At 35.6% G+C, this 25,425-nt stretch overlaps 1 protein-coding gene across 1 annotated transcript in view; it reads left to right on the forward strand.

Annotated features, from left to right (window-relative positions):
* CPE (carboxypeptidase E) overlaps positions 1-24,820 on the forward strand; it is a 62,013-nt gene extending 37,193 nt beyond the window's left edge. Inside the window, exons 3-9 of the mRNA XM_039347444.1 lie at positions 984-1,151; positions 8,376-8,493; positions 9,327-9,509; positions 12,384-12,523; positions 19,300-19,399; positions 20,484-20,602; positions 22,947-24,820. Of these exons, the coding sequence (XP_039203378.1) occupies positions 984-1,151; positions 8,376-8,493; positions 9,327-9,509; positions 12,384-12,523; positions 19,300-19,399; positions 20,484-20,602; positions 22,947-23,045 (927 nt within the window). The 3' untranslated portion in view covers positions 23,046-24,820. The remainder of the gene's footprint in view (positions 1-983; positions 1,152-8,375; positions 8,494-9,326; positions 9,510-12,383; positions 12,524-19,299; positions 19,400-20,483; positions 20,603-22,946) is intronic.
* The last annotated feature ends 605 nt before the right edge of the window (positions 24,821-25,425 follow it).

Consider the following 25,425-nt stretch of genomic DNA (forward strand, 5'->3'; position numbering starts at 1 on the left):
ACATGTTGATTAGAAATGTTCAGTATCAGAGCTCCCCCAGGTGGCTATGAATAAATTTGTACATTTAAATAGCTTTGCCCCCAAATAATAAATTTTTGTATTTGCTCTGAAGTTTTTATTTTGGAGCTCAGTATTGTTTCATTTGATCAACTGATACTTGATTGTTTTATTTGCCTTGTGCTGAGTCATTATTTCTAAATTTCAGGCACTCTTTTATAGGGTCAGTCAATTCAGCGTAGTGATTAAGGCACCAGGCTAGAACCGGAGAGACTGGGAGTTCTGTTTCTGCCCTAGGCATAAAACAAGCTGAGTAACCTTGGACTACTCTCTCTCTCTCCCTCTCCCTCTCTCTCTCCCTCTCCCCCTCCCTCCCTCTCTCTCTCCCCCTCCCTCCTCTCCCTCTCCCTCTCCCCCTCCCTCCCTCCCTCCCTCCCTCTCCCCCTCTCCCCCTCCCTCCCTCCCTCCCTCCCTCCCTCTCTCTCCTATTTAGAAGCAGAAACATTTAAATTTAAAGGTAGCCATATTGAACTTATTTATTTTATCTATTTTCTTATTTATTTGAAATTTATTTGCCACCCAACTCATATCCAATGATGCTGGCATTAAAAACGTTAAACTTATCTTCCATGTTGAAACATAATTAATACGTAGGATGGTATTTACATTTGATCGTATATACAGTAGAGCCACTAAAATTAGTGAGATGCCAGTAAGTCATTATTAACTTAATTCCATTTATTTCAGTGTGTCTTTTCTAAGCATGGCAGAATGAGAATTGAGTATGTTTGTATTATTCAGCCTTCAGAATTGGTATATCAGTAAGGACCCGGTATGAGGATTGAAAATAACTGGCATACGTTTCTAGTATTTGAACTTCTCCTGAGCATACATGATTGAACTAAGTGGGCCATTTCTCTAAATTCATCTTGACAGTTCATAATAAAATGTCATGTTGTTTTATAATATTTTCTTCTTCTTTTTAGCCAGGTGAACTCAAAGATTGGTTTGTTGGTCGAAGTAATGCACAGGGAATAGATCTAAATCGAAATTTCCCTGATCTGGATAGAATTGTCTATGTCAACGAGAGAGAAGGTGGTCCAAATAATCATTTGCTGAAAAATATGAAAAAAGCTGTGGACCAAAATCTAAAGGTATAAAATATTTCATTCAAAATATCTCATACTTTGAGGGATTGCTGCCTTCACCTTCAAGAACAGCATCCCCCAGAAATACATCTGGCACCAACTCCCTTGAGGTTCTGGAAGTCCTTGCAGGGGTTCTCAACCTTGGCAACTTTAAGACTTGTGGACTTCAACTCCCAGAATTCCTCAGCCAGCAAAGCTGGCTGAGGAATTCTAGGAGTTGAAGTCCACAAGTCTTAAAGTTGCCAAGGTTGAGAACCCCTGCCTTAAGGCCTGGCTTTGTTCCCAAAGCTGGGGTTAATGTGTTTGTGGGGGTTCGGTCATGTTTTTATTAATTGGTTGTTTTTAGTTTTATGATTTTGATTGTTTTCATTGCATAATTAGATGTTGTAAGTTGCTCGATCTGTATTTTGGAGTGACTGGCTAACAACAACAATAATTATAATAATGTGCTGAACACACTTTAACTTTTTGCAAAGTTCTTCATGCAAATAAATGAGAAGAACTCCTTTTCAAATTTTGAGAATTGTGATGATTTGATGAAATGTGATAAAGGAGGTTTGGTTGCACTTTACCCCATAACTGGAAAACTTGTACTGTGCATGATAGTCACATGGAAGTGTCCTTTAGACTATAAAATGATAAATAGTAGATCTGTCCAAGACTTTACAAAAAAACATTAACAGAGATTCATTTTAGAATAAATTTCTTCTGTTTGGAGTGCCTAGTTTGGAAAAACCTGGAGTCCTCTCATTGATAGTTTGGGAAGCTATGGGAATGCTGGTTTTTGCCACATTCCTTTGAGGGAAATTTTTCAACTGTTATCCTAATCTTTAGAAGAAAGATTCCTTTTGAGTACTTTATATAATAACAGTACAATAAGTACTACATACTAAAGCCCACAATCCTTTTTTATTTCTTTACCAATTTTGTCTCTTTTCCATGCAAGTGTTTGAAAAGTACATACTGTAGCCTAAATATATTATCTTTTTTTTTATTAAAAGTTTTTACAATTTTACAATAAAATCCCTCTCCCACTACCTCCCTACCCTCCCAAAAACCCTCCCCCTCTTCCCAGAGCTGAATACAGGGTTAACTAGAACTAAGAATACAAAACATTTAAACTTAAATAAACCTCAAACAAAAGTTACATTTAAAAAAATCCAATATATATATATAATAAAAAGTCCAATGTATATATGTAATAAAAAATACTTATTATCTTAAACTTTAAACTTTAAACATAAATTATTCAAAAGCTAAATAATATCTTTTAATATCATACTTATACTGTATAAAGTTTATCCATCTTTTCCATACCAAGAGATATTTCTCTTGCGATTGATCTTTCAAATAAGCCAAAATTTTTGCCATTTCAGATAAATAAGAAACTTTAAAAAACCATTCCTCCAAAGTAGGCAAAAATTCCTTCTTCCAATATTGTCCTGTAAACAACCTTGCCGCTGTAATTAAATTTAACATTAAAATAATTTCTTTGTCATCACAATCAACAATAATACCTAACAAAAACAATTGTGGAATGAATTTTATCCTTCTCTTAAAAAATTTTTGAATATTCCACAATATCTTTATCCAAAAAGCTTTTATACTTTTACATGACCACCTTATGCATATTTAAAATAAAATATTCCTTTAAATACTCTTTAAGTTTCTGAACATTCATTTCTTGTCTAAATAAATTCTCATTCAGCCTCCAAGATCTTCTCTCCTCTTTTTCCATGGCTAACTCCGTCCACACAGGACTATGATCTGTCAATGTCCTTGGAAAAATCTTTATATTCTTTACCCTAAAATATAAATCCGTTGTGATAAAAAAAAAAATCCAATAAAGTCAATTTTTGATGTAAAAGCCTGTAAGATTGTTCTTGTTGTTAATTTGGAGCATACAAACCCACTATAAGTATTTTCCTACCATCCATTCCCACTTCAATCATTACATATCTCCCTTGAGGGTCAGAATCTAGTGAAAAAGCTGATAATTTTTGCTTAACATAAATGACTACACCCCCTTTTTTCCCAGAAGCAAAGGATACAAAATGATATCCCAATCGAGCATTAACTAAATATTTTTGATCTTTAAAAATAATATGGGTTTCCTGCAAACAGATAATATCATTATTATGTTGCTTCAAATAATGAAATATTTTCTTCCTTTTCTGTGAAGAATTAAGGCCATTAACATTCCAGGTCAGGAGCTTTGCCATCTCCTCCATCCATTAGCCTAGAGAAGACTGCTTGGAGATCTACCATCGAAGATTGCACCAAAAATCTCTTAGGTCTTGCTCCTCCCACAGGCTCAGAAACAAATTCTTGTGGAACTTCTTTAACCTCCTTCTTCTGTTGTTCCTTTTCCTTACGTTTATGTGCTACTCGAGTCATTCTCTGCTCCTTCATCTCAGCTTGTTGGTACCACTCAGACTGTATTTTTCCAGCTTTCATCAATACAACTTCTTCAGACTGCTGTTCTACCTCCTTTTCTTCCAAAACTTTCAACATTATAGGTGGTGATGAGCGCGCTCCCAGGACCGAAGTATAAAACTCTCTTGCTTTGAAAACAGTATTAAGTCTATAACGTGTCCCTGCGTGACTCACCACAATTCCTGTCGGAATATCCCATCTAAATGGCATCTGCCTCTTTTTAAGTTCATCTGCTAAAAAAGCAAACTCTTTTCTTCTTCTTAGAATTTTGGATGGGATCTCCTTTAAAATTATTACATCTTGTGCAGCAATCTGAAATCTCTTATTATAAAAAGCTTGTATAATTTCATTGCGTAAAGATCTTTTCCCAAAATAAATTACCACATCTCTTGGCAAATTTCTCTATTTTGCCACCCAAGAATTAACTCTAAATATTTTTTCAATTTCTCCAAGTATTTCCTCCTTTTCTCTATCCAAAATCACAGCAAAGTCATTTGCCACCATATCTCTCAAGTTTTCTTGCATATCTTCCCTCAAGCCTCTGATTCTTAAAGCAAACTCCATCTCTCTATATTGAAACATAACAATTTCATCTTGTGAAGTTTCCATCTTTTTTTCCATTCCTTCAAATTTTTCCTCCAATAAATCCACTTTATCCGCTACTTCTTCAACACGAAAATCCAACTTTTCAACAACAGAAGCAAGTCCTTTTAAGGCCAGAACTATATCTTGCCTCAGAATATTATTATTCTCTACTAAGATCTCCTTCACTTCTCCTCTAATTTGAGATATAACATTTCCCATAACATCTTGCAAATCTTTTACCGTGAGTGGTTGTATAGGAGAAGAAGGTGGTGGTGATTTAGATTTAGGTTGTTGCTCTGGTAGTATCGCGGAGAAGAAGCCACCTTAGGTACTGTGGAAATTACTTGACGCTTTGAAGCCATTTTAAACAAAAAAAAAATTTTCTTCTTTCCTCCTTCTTAAAAAAAAAAAAAGTACAAAAAAATCCCAAGAAGAAATGAAAAAATAAACAAAAGAGAGGGAAAATAACTAAATACAAATCTCTTTCAGAAAACCTAATAATAAAAAGCAAAAAATGAAAAAAGAAAAAGTAACAAAGTAACCAAACGTTCCGTTTCCTTTCAGGCACTCAAAAAAAAAAAAAAAACCTCGCACCGCCATTTTACTTTCCCTCTCAACAAAAATAAAAATAAAAAATAAAAATAAATCTTTAAAATTAAAGTCCAAATAAATCCAAAAAGTAAAATTCCCCGATCAGCTTTGTCCGCTTTTTTTTAAAATAACTCACCAGTTCTCTTTAATCGCGGAGGTGGGAGCGGCGTCTTGCTTTGTCCCGAACGACAAGGAACAAAGACAGCTGAGAAGCGGAGATACCCTGAACTCCGTGGGAGCACTCTTTTTGCCCCCCCAAAAAACTTTTTGGGGGTTTCAGAGGCTCTACCACTATTCAGGGTAGGACTCCCCTCCTTCCTTTAGCCCAGGAAGGAGGTTTTAAACAGCGGAACAGCTGATGTCTGCTGTTCTCGGCGGTTTTAACGCTATCTCAGAAGGACGGCTAAAGAATAGCCGCCATCGGCATTGCTACACCATCGGAAGCCCCCCCATCTTTATTATTAACCTCTTATTAATATTAATAGGGCGACGGGAGGCGCCTAAATATATTATCTCATAATTTTTATTTCCACTTTCATTTTTTTTAATCAGTCATTTTTGGAAAATTCTATATGGCCTCTCTAGTAGGCAAATAGTGTTTTTTAAAAAATCAGTTCATGGGTATCTGAAAATGTTAATAACTCAATTGTGGAGTTACTAATCCATCAGGGTAATATTTCACAGTATATTTTTTCCAGAAGTAGTGTTTCTTTGCCAAGTTGCTTCTCTTCTTTTCTGGAACAGATTTTAAAGATGGAAATGCTGTAATGGGTGGGTAACAATAAACCTCTTATTATGGTAATAAAAGTAGTGCTGTTGTTACAAATATCTGTCATCAAATCTGATCATAAGGTGCTCTGGGCAAATGGCCAGACCTGTTTTTAATAACATCAAAAGCAAGATGAAAACTAAAGCTTGAACAAAACTGGATAAAAATTTGCAGGAAGAAGCAACACAAAGATTTGCAACTTGAGTTCTTTTCTTGAATAACTATATTTAGAAAGCAGGAAACATTTTATTACTGGATTAGGTCCCACTAGTCACTTAGATGAAGGAGAGACTGGCAAGTAGGCAAGTCAAGTTTTTCCCTATAGCAGCAGTCCCCAACACTTGCAACTTGGTGGCCCAATTGTGGGGGCAGAGGGGAACTGGGCCAGCATACATTCGTGCAACTTGACTTGCATTAGTGGATCAGTGTGTATGCGTGTGATTGCCCACCAGCCCACTGCTCATGCAAACTGAGCTGGGTGCATGAGCTCTGGCCCACCACTTATATGGCCCAGTTTCCTTCTGCCCCTCCCCCCCCAACCAGGCCTCCAAGTGGCAAAGAAGTTGGGGACCCTTGCCCTATAGTATATATACTAGGCTCCCTTCTCTTTTCCATAGAAAAACTAAATGAATTTTTGGGGTACAATAATATTGTGGTAGAAGACTATAATAGCTTTTAAAAATAATTTTGTACTGTTAAATAAAAAAAACCTATAGCTAAACACAACAGTCAATATTAAAACAGCAATAATAATAGAAAAAAATAGGAAAATGACTATGCGAAGAGCTAAACATTTGAGCGTATTAATCAAACTCTGCTTGCTTGCCCCATCATTGCAAACAACAAAGTCTTACTTCTAACTCTTGCAGCTTTGACAGAATTCTATAAAAAGAATTATTATAGAGTACTTTACTATGGAGTGCCACTGGTTAAAGCATCAGGCTAGGAACTAGGAGACTGTGAGTTCTTATCCCACTTTAGGCACAAAGCTAGATGGGTGATTTTGGGCTACTCACTTTCTTTCAGCCTTAGGAAGGTGGCAATGGCAAACACCTTTGACAAACCTTGACAAGAAAACTACAGAGACATGTCCAGGCAGTCCCCCAGAATCAGGTACAATTGAACAGAAGGAAAAAAAAAATTGTTATGAGAATACCTTGCAATAAATAGGCATTATAAGCAAACAAGAAAAAACTAGGCAGGAAGAGCTACAGAAGAAAGCAATATGAAATATTAAGCAACATAAAACCACTTAAGTCTTCCCATAATTATAACCCCTGGGCCACCTGATGAAATACGTGCCATAGAAATCCCATTTACAGAAAGGATGTGTTCCACAGAAGTCTCTGTCTGAGCTTACAATGATCACATGTAGAGCAAGACATCGTCTGTGAAGTCAACCAGAAAAAGCTGGAATATGACTCATTTGCCCTTACTTGCCCTTACTTCTCTTATTTAATACAAAATGGGATTTGAAACAACTAACTTAGTTGATCAGTGTTGCCCATTTCACATCTTGGTGCTATTCAAATATATTCGGACTCCAGCTGCCACCAGCAAGTGCAGGGAGTGAGGCATTTTGTAAGAGAGGAAAAAGAGTTGAGTGTCTTATTATTCCTCTGCTCCCTTCTTCTTCCCTTTATTACCTTTGTACCAAATAGAGTCAAAATGGGAATTTACCATAAATGGTAAGAAATGTCAGGATGGGAGACAAATGAGAAAGGGAAGAATGATCTTCGAGATGTTCACAAATGTTGTGAACCATTTGACTGCAGCTTGTTATGTGACAGTAGAGAAGATTGACCATTATGCCATGTGATGAGATGAGATGGATCACAACAACATCTGAATAAAGAACCTTCCATAGTGACACCTTCTTTCATTAGGGTGACTTTGTTAAGAAAGAAGATGGTTTCTGATATTTTGGTGGCTTGGTGGACCTTATAATTTGTGCCTTCCCTCCCTCCCTCCGAATCTACTTTTTGGACATCACACTGAATTTCTGGTTTCTGACTCACTTCAGCCCTAGGATTCTTCTCCAAAATGTATAAGTCCTTCTTTTTTGCTAGTACTTAAATATTTATTGGAAATCTGGATATCTGGCAACTATCAGATTTTGCCAAGATACAGAAACTGTGTGTGTATGTGTGAGAGCAGAATATGATTATAGTGTCAACACTGCTAACATTGGATGTTCTTGCTTTGACAACAGATGGAAATGTAGCCATCTTTTCTCTGTCGCTTTTAGAGTTTGTTGACGCTGGGAAGGGAATGCGGATGAGAGTCCAGTTAGTCATGACAATAATAACTCAGCTATGGGAACCCAAGGTTATTAAGTCCAGAGTTGATAGAAATTTGGCAGGCAGGAAAGATAGGAAGAATGCCTGCAATTCAAGTTAATTGGGGAATGTGATTTATGACTGCTAATTGGAGGAGGGAACTGTGCTTTGCTACTTTGTGCCAGGGGAGGGGAATTCAGTTTTTGGCTTCAATTATGTAATGCCAATACTTTGTTTCTCAAATAAAAGATTCTTTGAGGAAAACAATGCTTTGAAGTTCTTTTGAAGAGATTCATCTGTCGGAACCATGACATATAGCAAATGCATATTACAAAAATAACACCTACATTTGCATTCAGTAATAATTAATTCAGATACTCTGTTGAAACATTATACAGTAAAAGTACATATTGAATACATACTATATGAAACAAGTCCATTTTGTTCCATTTTGCCTCCCAGGGCAAAATTCTGGAAACAGATGAAGTTGTTTAATTTGTTCTACAAAAAATGTGCAGTGCTTATTGCAATAGTCTAATGAATTATAATTTTTATAAATTTCTGTCATAGCTTGCACCAGAAACAAAAGGTGTGATTCACTGGATAATGGATATTCCCTTTGTACTGTCCGCCAATCTTCACGGTGGAGACCTTGTGGCAAATTACCCGTATGACGAAACTCGAACTGGTATGTACTATAAATCTAAGGCCAAATAGCCTTGGTCAGCTTGATGGCTGTGCTGGATTCTGAATAGCATGCTGAGAACCACATTCCCAACCTGGACAGATTACATTTTACTTTCCATTATTGTAATTAATTTATCTTTTGTACTATTTATAAGTTTTAATTTCCTCTCTCTTTGTCTGTTACTGCAGACTTCCCAGAATAAACTATTTTTTTTCTTTTTAATCAGTAGAGAAGCAGGTTTTTTTTTTCTTTTATGGTATGTTATAGTTTTCTAAACTGACAAAACAATTTTTCCCCTTTTTAAGGCTGGAAGAGCCCATAGAAGAGGAGAGGAACAGAACTCTGGAGTAAGTTTTAGGGCAGGGGTAGGCAACCTTGGCTCTTTTATGACTCATGGACTTCAACTCACAGAATTCCTGAGCCAGCATGGCTCAGCTTGGAAACCTCTCCCTTTCCCCTCAGCATGGGTGGCTCAGGAATTCTGGGAGTTGAAGTCCATGAGTCATAAAAGAGCCAAGGTTGCCTACTCCTGTTTTACGGGCATAATAATGAGGATGAGATACCATTCTTCTTACTTAGTTTAGTACTATTTTCACAAATTATATGTTAATTTAATTTTGTTTTAGTTTTTTTCATGTTTCTGAAACAACTTATTAAGAAGAATATGTATCCTGATATGTCTGCTCTAAATAAACACCAGTGGTCTTCGTATGAAGCTCTTATCATGCATAATCCTGAATATTAAATTATCCAGATCCAGATAATTAAAGTAGGCCTACATTCTCTGTTTTTCTTTCCACCCTCTATTATGTATTTTACTACTGTTCCCCCAGGAAGTGCACATGAATACAGCTCCTGCCCAGATGACGCTATTTTCCAAAGCTTAGCCCGAAGCTATTCATCTTTTCATCCAGCCATGTCAAACCCAAATCGACCACCATGTCGCAAGAATGATGATGACAGCAGTTTCATTGATGGGACAACTAATGGTGGTGCTTGGTATAGCGTTCCAGGAGGTTTGTGTTGCTGAAATGCAATATTTTAATCTTATTTTTATAGTATGCCAGAGTAGGGCTGAAAGTAGAAATCTAAATCAAATATGACTTATTAATCCACATGTTTGTAGAGCAAATAATGAATTAAATCTTGCAAATATCATAGAACTCATATAGTTCTTGCCAGAAGGATTTACAGGCTATTAGTGACATTGTTCCCTTTTCTGTTCCAGGATGATCTAGGCAAAACTTGCCCTTCATAATGAGCTTCCCCAGGTCGTGTTTCAGTAATATATAAACAGCTAGTAACTAAGTGGAGGCCTTAGCGTGCATATACATTGTTGATTAGCATTGACAGGGACCTATTAGCTAGTCACCAATGTTTGTTATTCTTAAATAAACTCATATTCTGTGTTTTTGTATGGAAAGATAGAAATCTCCATAAGCTCTATCTGCTTAGTATTTATTTATTAAATTTATATGCAGCCCATCTCACTATTAAAGCAACTCTGGGTAGCTTACAAAATGAGAACTATGGAAACAATGAAAATTAACAAGGAGCATATAATGCTGACTGAGGTAACTTTACATTCTGTTAGCATTATTGTTCCTATAGTTCCCACAGCTCAGTATGATGTTTTCTGAATGGCATATTTTTTAAAAATGAAATGATGAAGTGATAAGTGCACTAGCAATCCGTGGAAATTATACTGTCTACTTCAATTATATTGTCTACTTCTATCTGTTGGCTGCATTGCTATTTCTTCCATTAAAGTAGCCTAAGCGATGAGATCATTCCTGCTACAATATAAAGTTAGTATAAATGTAGGGCAAATATGGAAGGGAGCTAAGGCAAATTACAGAAAAAGGGAGCAGTGTGGCAAATATATAAAATATAAATACATAAAATTGGAAAATATAAATTTGGAAAGAGTGGGCTAAATATGACTAAAGGCTGGTTGTCTGTATCCTAAAATAGTTAAACAGAAGAACAACATTCAGGAGGGGCAGCCATTTTGTTTATATATGCTGATCCTTTTACTTAACCAGACATAGGAAAACAGGCTGATTTATGCTTAGTTAAATTGCATTATGATGAATAAGTTGTCTAGACTAGATAATTATGTATTCCATTGAATATAAATAATATTTCTATTCTGGTGTTCTATACACAGAGTTGAAAGACTCTTATCTTCTTGTAGTATACAAACAGCATTTTGAAGAATCAATTTGTTTATCCAGGATGATTGTCTGATTAAATCCTATTAAAGTCAGACGGAATTAGATAGCCAATGAGATGAGAGATTTTAATATGAACTGAAAACTTTAAAACTGTGAAAGTTTCTAATTCATATTAAAATTCATTTTAATTTAGTAAATAACATTTGGCCCTTAACCAGCATTAAGAATACACATTCTGTAAAATAAAGAGATTAGCATATAACAATGTGGTACATTTATCAAATCAGTTAATAGACAAGAGACATACCAATATTGATAGAAACTATGTTTGTACTGCAAGATTCTCATGTTCTTGGCTATTTAAAAAGGAAAAATAATAACACTAATTCCTTGTTTGATATTTTATTTAAAATATTTATTGTAAATGCAACCTTTTTCATATTATAAAGCAACAAATTATCATTTGATAAATGTTATGATCTAATTCATTAAATACAGCATTTGTTTTTTACAATTCCATGGATTTGACTTATAAGAAAAAAAAGGAATGGATAAATCTGTGTGTTTTTCCCTCTTCCTTTAACATATTGTTCCAATGTTACAAAATGGTTCCTTGTTCTATAAATTCATGCTTCTTGACACATTGACTGGTGTAAGCAATGTAATATATAGGAAATAAATCAGAACTCATGTTAGTTTGTTCTGTATGTGAAGCAAAAAAACATATTACAATAATTGTTTCCACCCGCTGAAACGATTTATATTCAGGAAAAAAGAAGATACAAAGATTTATTATTTCAGAAATGTTACAAGTGAAATTAAGAGATTTTATATATCTGTTAGTTTCGTCATCATTATTCTTGGTAGGTGGGGAATACATTCCAGCCCATTTTCCTTCCTTCCCTGATTTCTAGCATGATGATATACAGCTATCTTTATATATGTGCTTATACCATAATAATCAGGGACTCATCAAAGACTATGATAGACAGTCTAAGTCTCTGGAAACTACAACACACAGAGGGTATTTTGTACACATACAATTAGCAGCCATCCAGAAAAGGATCAAGAAAAGTCTTTTATTATTGATTCATTATGCTACCCTCTTTTTTGTTTAAACTTGTTGGAATATTCTTGATTGATTTTGACTGATGAACAACTATTATATTGTCAAATATACTAAGCAATGACTTTATCATGGGTAAGTCTCCATCTCATAATTAGCACTGATATACTGTGTTTCTTGAAATTGCACTACTTAAAAAAAAGTCCATTTCAAAATCCTTGGTTTTCAGGGTTTCATCAGTCATGATGTTATTATCTGTTATTAACTCATTTAATAACCTGGAAACAATTGAATTATATCTGGAAATTCTTTGACTCCTAAGTAAGACTTTTGAAGCCAAATGTATCAGCAAAATATATAGACCAAATGAAATATTAAATGTGAAAATTACATACAGCTGTGATTGCAAATCAGTCATTATATTACACTTCAGAGTTTGGTCCAAGAACTTTACCTACCCTCAAGGTCTTGTAAATAGACCATTATATGTATACCTTACCTATTATAATATTAGTTTTGAATTTTCTACAGTACACATCTATTTATTCCAACTGATTCCAGCTAACTATTTCCACTTAACTTTAATTTGATACGCTTTAGAACACACTGCCTATTAAACATCAACTTTTGTATGCGCTATTACACAGGTATGCAGGACTTCAACTATCTCAGCAGCAATTGCTTTGAAATCACCGTGGAGCTTAGCTGTGAAAAATTCCCTCCAGAAGAAACTCTGAAAAGCTATTGGGAGGACAACAAGAATTCACTTATCAGCTACATTGAGCAGGTAATTTTTTCCTGGAGAATAAGGTTAGAACATTTGTTGACGGTCAAGTATTATACTTAGTTTTGGGTGATCATATGGCTCATTGCTTCATCACTTGAACTACAGCTTCATTCCTTCAAATGTGTCCTGTTTCAAACACACAAACATGCAGTTGCTAGGTGATGGTAGCAATTTACTTAAGATGGTACAGATAAGCAAATGAACATAAACATCTGGAAATAAAGCTTGTCTAACTAGTTTTGCTTTTTAAACAAGAAAATGCAGAAGAGAGTTCAGAGGTTCAGGGAGTCAAGCCAAGTTCTTTACTCAGTCCAAAGGTCAGAGTTTCTCGGTGGCAAAGGGCAGGTACTCAGTGTTGCATTTGAAGACCAAATATTACAATTGTATCCCTCATGTTGAGATTTAATGAACTGCTGGAAAGCATAGTGAACAGCTCAGGATGATACATATTTACACATAAGCTAGATCCCATTAAGCTCAACGAATTTGTTTTTGAAATATATATGGTAGGAGAGAAACAAGTGTTAGCATTTCCTTATATGGCTATAATTATACATAATTAGGGATGATTTGAAGTAGACATCAATTAAAGGTTGAAATCAGGATTCACAGACATCATTTTGAACTTTTTATTTATATCTGACTTCAGTTTCTACTTTGGAAAAATAGTTCAAATTAAAAGATTTATTACATTATGCAGTTTAATCCCAAACCTAGGAGAATTCTTCAAGGCAGCTTATTGTGAGGTACCATGATGCAATTGGAAAAACTGCCACTTTGCCAAATAAAATATTCCCAGTGACTAATGAAGAATACGTTTATGTACATTGGAAACATAAAGAGATTTCACTTTTGCTGCAAGAGATTAAACTTAAGTATGAAGAGTTTGATATATCACGAATGGTTAGCTTTTTAAAATTCTTTTTTATATAATATTTTATTAATTTTCCAATTTTACATTTGTGGTGACTGAGTTACAATAGTTCGATAACAAAATCTTAATGCAAATCTCAGGTTACAACATCAAGTATTTTTTCTCTTTTTTCCTTAACATTTACTGTCTCATATTCAGATTAGTACATTTCTAATTATATCAACTCAGTAAAAACATCATTATTATATTTATCAATAGATTTTTAGCTTATACGTATCTTAATTACATTCAATCTTCATAAATAATCCATATTCTGTTATTAATTTTTACTCAATTTTTAATTTTTTTATCAATATTCCAATTTAATCTTTGATATTTATAATTTTCAGACCAAAATTTCCTTTATCTCACTTCATAACAAACTATAATATCCAAAATACATATTTTATCTATTTGAATACAATCTTGTTCTATTTCCTAAGAGTTATCTATTTCCCATCATATTAAATCATCTACTTAATAACACAATATCCCCTTTAATAAATCAAAACCATTATATATATTGCCTGGGTTAATCAATAAATCAAACGTATTCATAATATTTAACTTTCTTTTCCCTTTTAAGTCCAATTTTTAAATATTAAGCCGATAAAATCCTTATTTTCAACTAGTTTCCAAATATTATAAATCTAATAACCAGAATTCCCCTCATCTCAACATCTCCCTTTAACCCTCTAATTGGCAATATAAAATCCCCTCTAATGAGTCAAAATCCCAGTTTTTTCAACCTTATTCTAGCTTTCTTCCTTTGCCAACTAGGCTTCCATATCAGCGCCTTTAAATCATCAAATAGATCTCCCTCTATTCTTACATATGTTGTTTGAATTAAAGGAGACCATTTGATTGCCAGTTTTCTGTAAGGACTAGCCCATTTGTATTCGTTAAATTGTCTCCCTGTTATTCCAGTTCCCCATGTTTGCTGTGGATGCTTGGAAGGCAGCTCCGTCTTCCACTTCTGATTTTCCTTCACTAGGGGACCCTGGAAAGGGTCAAAAGTTGCCCTGTAAGGGCACTGAGCAAGGAGGGGGCCCCTGCTTGATCACAGGAGGGTGGTAGCCCTCCCGCTCGATCCGTGGCAGCCCTCCAAACTGGCGGAGAAAAGACCAGCCATAGCAATATGGCTCGTCACTAGGCTGCAGACAGCCGAAGTCAAATCTACTATCAAGCACTTTGAAAGCAACGCATATATAACTGGGTGAGATCTGATCTTCTCTTTACCCCAAGTACCTTCTTTTCCTGTAAAGGCTGTTTGAAGTATCTTCCGCCTGTGAGGAGAGAGGGAAGGGAATTTCTATCCCACCCTCTAAGAATAGCGGCATCTGACTACCCAGGGGAATCAAAGCATTGAAAAGAACAACTTTAATCTAATTGGATTTATATTTTCCTGAAACTTGGGGACTAAAAATTTTCCTATTTCTATTGGAAACTTTTGTTTTTATCTACAAAAAAGAAATAAAATTGGAAAAAGAATTAAAAAAATTTGGGATTTAAAGAACTCTAAATGGCATTAGTGACATCATGTGGTGAAGCTTGGTATTGCAATTTGTTATTTCCTAAAAAGAGACTTGGCTCAAAGCCCAGACCTAGCAAGACCCAAAAAAGACTTTTCTGAGCTTGGAACCATTTGTGAGAAGATTTAGCTGTAAGAGAACAGCTGGGCAGCAAAATTGGCCCACTTGAACTGTGACTGTAAACCTTTACTGACTTTTACTTAACAAATAACTTTTACTAGAAAGACTATTTATAAATAAGTGAAAGAGATGGATGAAAACCAGGAAAAGATCCTTTCTATGTTGAAAGCAATACATGAAAGCATTCTTGTAGCTTGTGATAAAATAAGACCTAAAATAAAAGATCAAGATGCCAGCTTAGATGCACAAAGCCAAATTTTGACTACAACTAAAGAACCAACAATGCAGAAGATAACAGAAGAAGCGGGACAAGAAAATATGAAGACAGAGGACACAATTGACCATCAAATACACCTGGTGGAAAATCCAGAAAAGGAAGTGACAACATTGAAAATGGAAATAACTTTCTATATAAATCAGAAGAAATTTGAGAAAGAAGTAGAACAGATTGAATTGAAGAGCTTTTTAAAATTCTTAAATGTTGCCATCTACTTACATATATTTTGCAGACTTGCATGCATTCATAGGACTTTCTGTAGTGGGTATATTTTTAGCTATTAAAAATATTTTCCTTCTGAGATTCCCTGTATATACCAATTGTCTACTACAGACATAATGGAGGCTGTGGTTGGTGACAAGCTGGGACCAAGCTACCTTTACTTGTGCTGAGTTATTCTGTAACTCAGAATGAAACAGGAAGAGGAACCTTAAGTCGTTTAGCAAGAACTTGTGTCCTGCTACATCTAAACACTGCCAGTATGGGTTTAATATTAGCAATAGCAATAGGAATAGCATTTAGATTTATATATCATCCCATAGCAATTTACAATACTCTCTGGATAATCTACAATGTAAGCATTATTTGCATATTACTTCCTACAGTCTAGGCAGTGGTGGGATTCAGCCAGTTTGCACTGGTTTGGGAGAACCGGTAGCTAAATGTTGAGTTTGGAGAACTGGCTGAACCCACGTTGCTTCTGGAAGTCCATTCTAGGCCTCGGAGGCCTGGAGGAGGCCTCCCAGGCCTAGAACGGCCCACAGGAAGTGTGTGGATGTCACTTCTGGAAGTCCATTCTAGGCCTTGGAGGCCCAGGCCTGCATCCATGCAGAGAACCAGTCGTTCAGATATTTGAATCCCATCACTGAGTCTAGGTCATTATTTTAGCAAATTTTGAAGGATGGAAGACTGAATCAATCTTGAGCCTTGTTAGGATCAAGATCCAGCCTGTGGACAGACGTAGCCTGCAAAAATGCATTTTAACTACTGCATCACCAGGGCTTATGGGCTATTCTCAACCGGGCTATTCCATCTCTTGCAGTAGAAACAAATAACATGTAATTCTGGTGAGTTGTGGAAAGACAGAATGCTTCCTATGTCTAACAGAGTAATCATGCCCCTATGAAACTACTATTTTACTCACTACATTCTGATGAGAGAGAAATTCCCTGAGGATGGGGGCTCCGGCACAAGTCAGAAAGCTCGGAAGACTAAACCTCTGGTCTTCGTGACTGACCCAGATTGAATCCTCCATTACCATATTTTTCATTTAAACCTTGCCTTCAGTTTTCACAAGTGCATGCCAAAATTGTGCTTCACAAAGATAAAATATTAAGTATTAATATTATCAATAATCTGAGGAACATACAAATAAAGTTAATATTAACCCTAATATTGAACCCCAATATTGTGTATCAAGCTATAATTGGTAACGTTATCCCACTGCAGCCTATTTCAAATTCTAGTAGCTTTCACCAGATATTGTTTTGGACTGTACGGAGCACCTGTAGGAAAGGAGCAGGTAGAGCTGGGTGATGGAGTTAAGTATGTCAACAGCTTAGAATTGTTACATTACCACAAATGGTCCAAGTCCAACCCCTTTTGAATTCCATTGACTCTTATGTGGTGCCAATTCAACATTGAACTTTAGTTGACTAAATTTTTTGTATAAGCTTAAGTATTAAAGCTTTGAATGTATGGTCTTTGTGCCTGATAGCACCTGACTTGTGGTCAAGCAGGAATCTTATGAAGACAAACACTGAATATACAGTATAGAGATATTCATGTGCCTAATATTATATTCTGATGACACAGGTTGCACTTCCTACATGTATAAATCACATATGATTTCACTTTACCTAGCTGTAAGAACCATCTGGCTCTTATAGAAAGTCACCATGTTCTTCCTCCTAAATTTGTCTTAGTAACCAGATGCATTCTGTAACCCAAAGATGACCCTTCTGGGAACATGCCCTCTTAGTTCATGGCACCTAATAACCAGCTCTCAAGAATCATTGTACATTTCTTATAATGTACTTGCTTTCTTCATTGTTCTACAGCTGGAATGCTCTGGTATGTCCCATCCGTGGATTCTCCATCCAATCATGTTGGAGAAGGGGCGTTGTCTTACCTGAACGCCTTTTATCAGCATGATGATGGAGAATCCACTCCCTCCCATTAAGGTCAGTTGGCCCTGGTTCCGATATCAAACAGACGTGTTGGACTAAAGTCTGAGTATCGCCTTAGTCTAAACTGGGGTGCAAATGGCACAGCAAGGGCGGTACTACTATTCAGACTTAGTCTGATTGGAGCAGATAGATTAAGACAACCTCATGAGGGACTAATCAGCACAGAAAACATATTCTTTCAGTAGACAAACTATCTACCTTGTAGTTTTATATTTATATTAAGATTCATTGTGCCAACTTGTATTTAACTCATACCTAAAATTTTTATTCTTCAATTTTTGTTTCTCAGCATGATATCTTTCGGAAAATTGAACAGGAATAGATTTGGTATGGAAGGAGAAACTGCCCAAAGAAAGGTGGAGATTAAAAATAGGCCTCATGCTGAAGATGATGAAAAAGATAATTTCCCAGTGCATTCTGATAGAACAGGCAGCTGGGAGCAACTTGAAACTAGTTACTGATGTATTCTAAAGCCTTGTTCTAGTCACATGATCCAGAATTGTCATATGTAGCCCATATCAGGCTTCCAAGTGCACACATATAGGCATATGGAACATCTGCAAAAACACAAACACATTCAGAGATGCACAAATTCCAGAAAAGAAAACCAACACGTCCACTATATAAAACATTGATAAAGGGTCTAAAAGTAAGTCCTTTGTTGTTTTATAAATGCTAAAAATTATATCATTCCATTGATTGGGATAACAGCTTTATCAGAACTAAGCAAATATATTGACTTCTGAAATGAGATTAGAGTAACCCTTTGAGAACCTAATTCCCAATTCTGTGAATAAGGAAGGACTGTTTCTTGAAATCAGACATTCAGCAGTTGAGTCCAAAGCTTGACAAATGAACCCATTGACTAAAAACTCACCCCAACCACTAAACCACAGAATGGATTTATTCGTGTTAATGGCCATATTTACACAATTATATTTTACGTTCTAAATTGAAAAATACCTTTTATGCTTCTACACACATCCCCTTTGCACAAAATGCAGTTAAATGAGGAAGTCTCTATTTAATGATAGCTTCTTGTTTTATCAACTCACTTTCAAATTCGGCCATGGTTTTTAAAAAATCACAAGTTAAGGTTTCTTTAATTTTGTGGTTTGTTCTGAATCTGGTAAACAGTTCATCAGTTTGAGTAAAATTTGAAACAGGGAGGAGGTGGTGTACCTTAAGTCAGGGGTCCCCAACCTCCGGTCCGTGGACCAGTACCGGGCCGCGGCATGCCAGCAACCGGTCCGCACAAATAAGCAAAGCCCCATCCGCGGGATGCAGGCAGCACACAAAACCACTCACCTTCTGGTCCGTGGAAAAGCCTTTCTCTACGAAACTGGTCCCTGGTGCCCAAAAGATTAGGGACCTCTGCCTTAAGTCACTGTTGACTCCTAACAACTACTTGAAGCAGTCCTTGTGGTTTTCTTTACAAGATTTCAGAAGTGGTTTGCCCCTGCTTCCTTCCTGGAAGTAATAGAGATTTTAAAAATGAAATAAGTATTCAACAATTTGCAAAATATTGCTTGAAGAGGCTCTATATTTAGGCTACCAGCAACACTGTTTGTACTGACAATGATCTGAAATGTAATTATCCTGTACAAACATTTTCTCTGAGATTGAATCTACTAACTTTAACAGGAAGCTAATTGTGGTGAAACGTTCTAGGTTCTTTCTTCTCTTCTCTTTTGTAAGTATATTATTTAGAGATACATCAAGACTTTTTGTGCTTTATTTTTAAGATACATCGAGGAATAAAAGGATTTATTAGAGATCTTCAGGGTAATCCCATTGCTAATGCCACAATTTCTATAGAGGGGATAAACCATGACATTACATCAGGTAAGTATTAATATGTATATTGAGACAGATGATGAATGTTGATACATGGATAAATATAGCAGTATCCTTTTATATTTTCTGTGGGTGGGGTGTTAGTGTTCTCTACTACTGAAGGATGGAAGAAGTGATTTTCACTGCTTGTCTTGTGCAACTTTCCATGCTATCCTTGATGGTCCTGTATTCCTTGCATATGATTTTGGAAAGCAAAGAGGATATCAATAGAAGAATAATTGCAAAAGCAATCTTAGCTTTTTTTGCCACTGAGGAAACCTTCTAATGGCCAAAATGTTCCTTTGTGAATGGATAGGCATTGCCAAAAAGAAAAGCAATGTTTCCACTTGTAACATGTGTGTGTTCAGGTTTTTAAAATAAACATTGGAACTAAAAAATAGCATCATTAGACTTATCTAGAATGAGCCCATTTTCCTGTTTCATTCAGGACGAAATCTGAAAGTTCAGAAATTCAAATCTTTACGCCTTCCTTTAACTATAATTGGAAACTCACAATTACCTTTAATGGACAAAATGTTCAGGATTAGCGGCCTCTTATGAAAATAGATGATATCTGTCAAATGTTGGCCAATGAGGGGAGAAAATTTTGTGCTGAACTCCTATATAAAAGAAAATTAAAATTAAATTTTATTTCAGAACTGGATGAATTCAGATAAAATTGCTTCCTCTCAGTCAGTCAGATCTGCCACATTAAAATTGACATTTGCAAAATTGCACCCCTTTCTCTTATCAGCTGCTTGTTAATCCAGTTTCCTATTTAGAGAAAAAAGGAGCATAAAACCTTTTATTATTTTAAGACATTCATGAGCAAAATTACTAATGCTTATGAATATCTTAAAATAATGCAAAGTTTTATGTTTTCATGCTTTAGGATGGAAAGAACAAAAATATACTATGTTCCAGGCTTTTTCTTCCCCTTTCCAAAGTCACTCTTGTATTTTGCACTTGGCCCCAGTTAATGGATCTTGAGATTTTAATTAGAAAACAAACTAAATCAAACATGTTTCAGTAGCACTTAAGCATGTACCTAAACTTTTTTTAAAAAAATAGTGGCATCTTTCTGTTTCCTTAGCAAAGGATGGTGATTACTGGAGGCTGTTGGTACCTGGAAATTATAAAGTGACAGCCTCAGCATCTGGCTATCTAGCAATCACAAAAAAAGTGGCTGTTCCCTTCAGTCCTGCTATTAGGGTAAGCGGTACCATTTTTGCATTTAACTTATAATGCCCATTCATATCTTAATGTTGTTTTTTAATGTTTTATCTTGTACATCAAGTCTCACAAACTCTGTGAAACATTTTTATTGTTGCTTATGTAGAAGATAAAGTCAGAGTCAGAAAGGGATAGAGCAGAATGGAAGCAAACAAAATATAATACAACATAAGAAAAAAATCAATAGTGCTTTTACAGTGAACAAAAGAAAACAGGCTTTTATACTATGGTGATTAAGGTAAAGCAAACATGACAAAAGAAGAAAAATTCTAATTAAAAGAGAGAAAGAAAGATCCATATAATACCCATAGATAGCAATATAAAACTATCTCAGTCCTTCAAATCTAGACCATGTACAGTGGTGCTTAAAAATTTGTGAACTCATATGAATTTTAAAATTTTCTGCATAAGCATGTCCTAAAACATGATTTGTTCTTCACACAAATCCTAAAACTAAATATGATAATGATTTTAATACCATAGAAATGTTGTGCAAGAACCCGAAGTGGGCAGATTATGCAAGGAAACCACCAACATCCCTGAGTTGAAAGTCTTCTATAAAGATAAATGGGTTAAAATTTCTCCAAGTGAACATACAACAGACAGGTCGAGTTGCAGCTATTATTCATCTATTGGGGGGCAGAATAATAGAATATAGAATAATAAAGTTGGAAGGGACTTTGGAAATCTTCTAGTCCAATGCCCTGCTCAAGCCAAAGACCCTATACCAGAGGTCTTCAAACTTGGCTCTTTTATGATTTGTGGACTTCAACTCCCAGAGTTCCTCAGCCAGGGCCAAGTTTGAAGACCCCTGCACTATACCATTCCAGACAAATGGCTGTCCAGTCTTTCTTGAAAAGTTCCAGTAATGGAGCAACCACAACTTCTGAAGGCAAGAACTGATTAATTATTCCCAAATCAGAAAATTTCTCCTTAGTTCAAGGTTGGATCTCCTTTTAATGATCTTCCACCTATTACTTCTTCTCCTGCCCTCATGTGCTTTGGTGAATAGGTTGACCCCTTCTTCTTCATGATAGCCCCTTAAGTACTGGAAGACTGCTATCATATCATCGCTAGACCTTCTCTTCACTAGACCAAACATACTTAGTTCCTTCAATTGTTCATCATATGGTTTAGCCTCCAGACCCTTTATCATCTTTGTTCCTCTTCTCTGCAGTCTTCCTAGGGTCTCAACATCTTTTTTGTATTGTAGTGACCAAAACTGGATGCAGTATTCCAAGTGTGGTCTTACCAGTGCAGTGTAAAGCAGTACTATCACTTTACATGATCTAAGCAAAGGTTCACATACTTTTGCCATGCATCCATATGTAGCTTTTCCTCAACGAATAAATGAACTAGTGTTTTTCGCTCATTTCTTTAAATGTGTTCACTTTATCTAGTTTTAGGATTTGGCGGGAGAACAGTTCATTTTTTAAGTTATATTTATGCAGAAATATGAAAAATCAAGAGTTCACTAACTTTTAAGCATGGATGGAAAACTAGAAGAACCTGGATTTTACTTAGCTTGGTATTTTCATTATAGAAGGTCCTTAGTTCATTCCTATTTTTAAAGGTTGTTAGCTAAAAGCATTGGAACCTTTCTCTAATTCTCTATTCTGCTAAAATAAATCCTAGATACAAAAAGAAGAGCCTACAGCCCTTATCCCAAAGCTATTCCTACTTTAGTGTAAGATTTTCAAGAGAGGTCAAATTCAGTAAGATTTAATAGGAAGGTGGTGGAGGTAGGAGAATTTTTTTTTTTTAAAAAAAAGAATTGATATCATGAAAAAATATGCTTACAAGAACCTTATACATTTGCTCAGAAGCATTACCCACTATTTTTTAGCAAAATGTATATGATTGCAGACTTAAGTATTTCATTGGAGTCCTCTTCCAATGACCAGGATTCAGGGAGATGTAGACTTAATGCAGAGTTATTAAAATAAGTTACTTATCATTCTCACTGATTTTAGTTCATCTATTCTAAGGCAGATTTTCTAAAATCATCATCACTGTATCTATCTGTCCATCCATCCATACATCCATCCATACATCTTTTCAGTGATGGCTGGGTGATTTGAGACAATGTTATAAGTCTCTAGTGGGTAAATGGACTAAGTCTAGAACAGGGATCCACAACCTCCAGTCCATGGACCAGTACCGGGCTGCGGCATGCCAGCAACCGGGCTGCACAGAAACGGTCCCTGGTCCCCAAAAGGTTGGGGACCTCTAGTCTAGAATATGTACAGTTTTAGCTAATAAACCCATTTTTTTCACTTACAAAATAAGAATATTAGAATTCACGTTTGATTCCTCTTCCTAGGTTGATTTTGACTTGGAGTCATTGTCTGAAAGAAAAGAAGAGGAAAAGGAAGAGCTAATGGAATGGTGGAAGATGATGTCAGAAACTTTAAATTTTTAAGCAGACGTTCTGAATTCACACCTTTTAATCTACTATATGTTGATTTAGTGTAATGTACTGTGAAAAGTCCCAACATTTTAGATTTTGTGTAGCTCATAATATGTAACTTTTGGGGTCGGCTGAGTAATTTTTTTAATAACCTATTCTCCATAAAAGTATATTACTGGAACCTTTTATGTCATATTTGCTGTCCTGCATATTCAACTTGAAGGGCAAATGCTCACAAGAATATGTCCTTTCTCTAATGTGACTGTGAATTTGAGTGTTTTACTATCCTAAATATGCAGGTTAAGTACATTAAAAAGCTATAATAATTAGCAGTCACTTGCAACAACTGCCACAAATATTTGTCCCTACAGGTAAACCTATTTAGATTTTTTTTTAAAAAAAAACAAGCAAACCTCATAATGATACTGAAAATATATGTGATAATAATTTAGTATTGTACATAACAATTATTTTTTGTTCTGTGGAAGAGCCATATAAAATAAGAATCCAAGTACTTGGGTTTTACATATAATACTCATATGGAAATGGCTTCCATTATTCTTAAGAAAAAAAATAGTACATTTTTCTCTTGTTGTGTTTATTAATGTTTTTAAGTAACGTGGTAATCAGATTAAAAATTCTGGATGGCTAAAACAGTTAACATATAGTAAGTGTATATTACTGGTTTCTTGTGCTTGCAATCTATTATTTGTGTTATCCTGTTTTCCAGTAATTGTATGCACTAAGTATGTATGGTTTCCATAAGAAAGTTTCCATATTCTTTGTATGAAGAACAGAAAGTTCCTCCCATAATTGATCCACCAGCTGCTTCCTTTAATATGGATTGGAAATCCAAGATATACCCTTAAAAGTCAAAAATGTAAACATGTTTTCTAGAAGAAGCAATTTCTCTAGTTTCCGTGGAGTTTATTTCCTGGTCACACATCTTGAATTCAACCACTGCTAAAGACAATCATTTGGATTGTAAGGGTACTTCTTCTGAAACAGAGAAATTTCCAGATGAACCATGGTAGTTTAAATTGGCACTAGCATTTAGGGGAGCAACCAGCTTTTCAGTGTAAACTAGCTCACAGAGAACAAAATAAATGAATTTCTATTTTGATGTTTCTTTTTAGGGCTGTGCAGTACTTTAGATTTGGTGCCTCAGAAGTGTTTCAGGATGTGTGGAAGCTCAAATTTACTGCAACACTTTAAGTAGCTATGTCTTATGTGGGGATTTTGTAGCATAGCTGCTTTAAGATGCTCCAAAGAGGGTCTGGGTTTGTGTTCTCCTCTGCTCTGAAGCAATCCCAGCCCTAATTTCAATATCACATATTTTAGTAGCTTGTTGGTGGCTCCTCCCACACTTATACTGTTGGTAGATGACTCTTGTCCTTGTTTTAAGTTACATACATACTACCAGTGAGCAGCAGCTGAATTTGAAGGCACATTTTTACCATATGCGCTTCATACATGAAACATCCCTAGACGAAAGGTGAAGAGAATAAAAGTTATTTCTTTGCATACTGAGTATTCTTAGTTCAGTCTCTGGTGTCTCCAGGATTTTAGATAGCATAATAGTGAAAGGGTCTCTGGAAGAGCTACCCAGTGCAAATGATCAAGAGTGACATCAACTGGACTTTCTGGATTATTTGTAAAAGGTTTATTGAATTGCTAAAATATGCAAGGCTGCAAAACAGTTTATGATGTAAGGAATTCAGTGTTTGGTTTTTAAAAGGTACAAATGATCTTACAATTAAAAAGTCTATTTAATCTGAAAAACAAAAGATTGAAAGAATACCTGAGACCTTTGCTTTCAATTTATCAGGTGCCTTGAGATTTTTTTATCAAAAAGTTTTGTGTCCCTTCTTTTTTTTTTTTCTCTTGGGACAGTGCTTAAGGTCAGTACTCAATATTTTCTTGCTGATGCCATCTTCACATGACATCTATTTTACACAAATGAAAATATAGGGGCTTGTTAAATGCTCAGAAGGAATTATTTTCTCCCTGAGGCCTAAGCATCATTTGGCATTCTTAAACACTGAAGTATTAAGTATCTTGAAGCTATAGGAATGCATACATTAGCCTATCTGTGTAACACATTTAGGCCTCTGGGACTGAATAAGCTAAACTCTAAACCAGTGGTTCTCAACCTTTCTAATGCCGCGACCCCATAATACAGTTCCCCATGTTGTGGTGACCCCCAACCACTTATACATCACCGGGTGCCAGGGGCATGGCCAAAGAAAAGGGGAAAAAATGGCGGACAGCCTTGTTTGGCGACCCCGTGAAATGGTCGTTCAACCCCAAATGGGGTCCCGACCCACAGGTTGAGAACCACTGCTCTAAACAATAACCTAAAACTGAGTAATTGTAATGAAATATATAACCA

Source organism: Crotalus tigris, unplaced genomic scaffold (genome assembly GCF_016545835.1).
Source record: "Crotalus tigris isolate CLP2741 ecotype Arizona unplaced genomic scaffold, ASM1654583v1 scf7180000018073.2002930, whole genome shotgun sequence".
Lineage (NCBI taxonomy): Eukaryota > Metazoa > Chordata > Lepidosauria > Squamata > Viperidae > Crotalus > Crotalus tigris.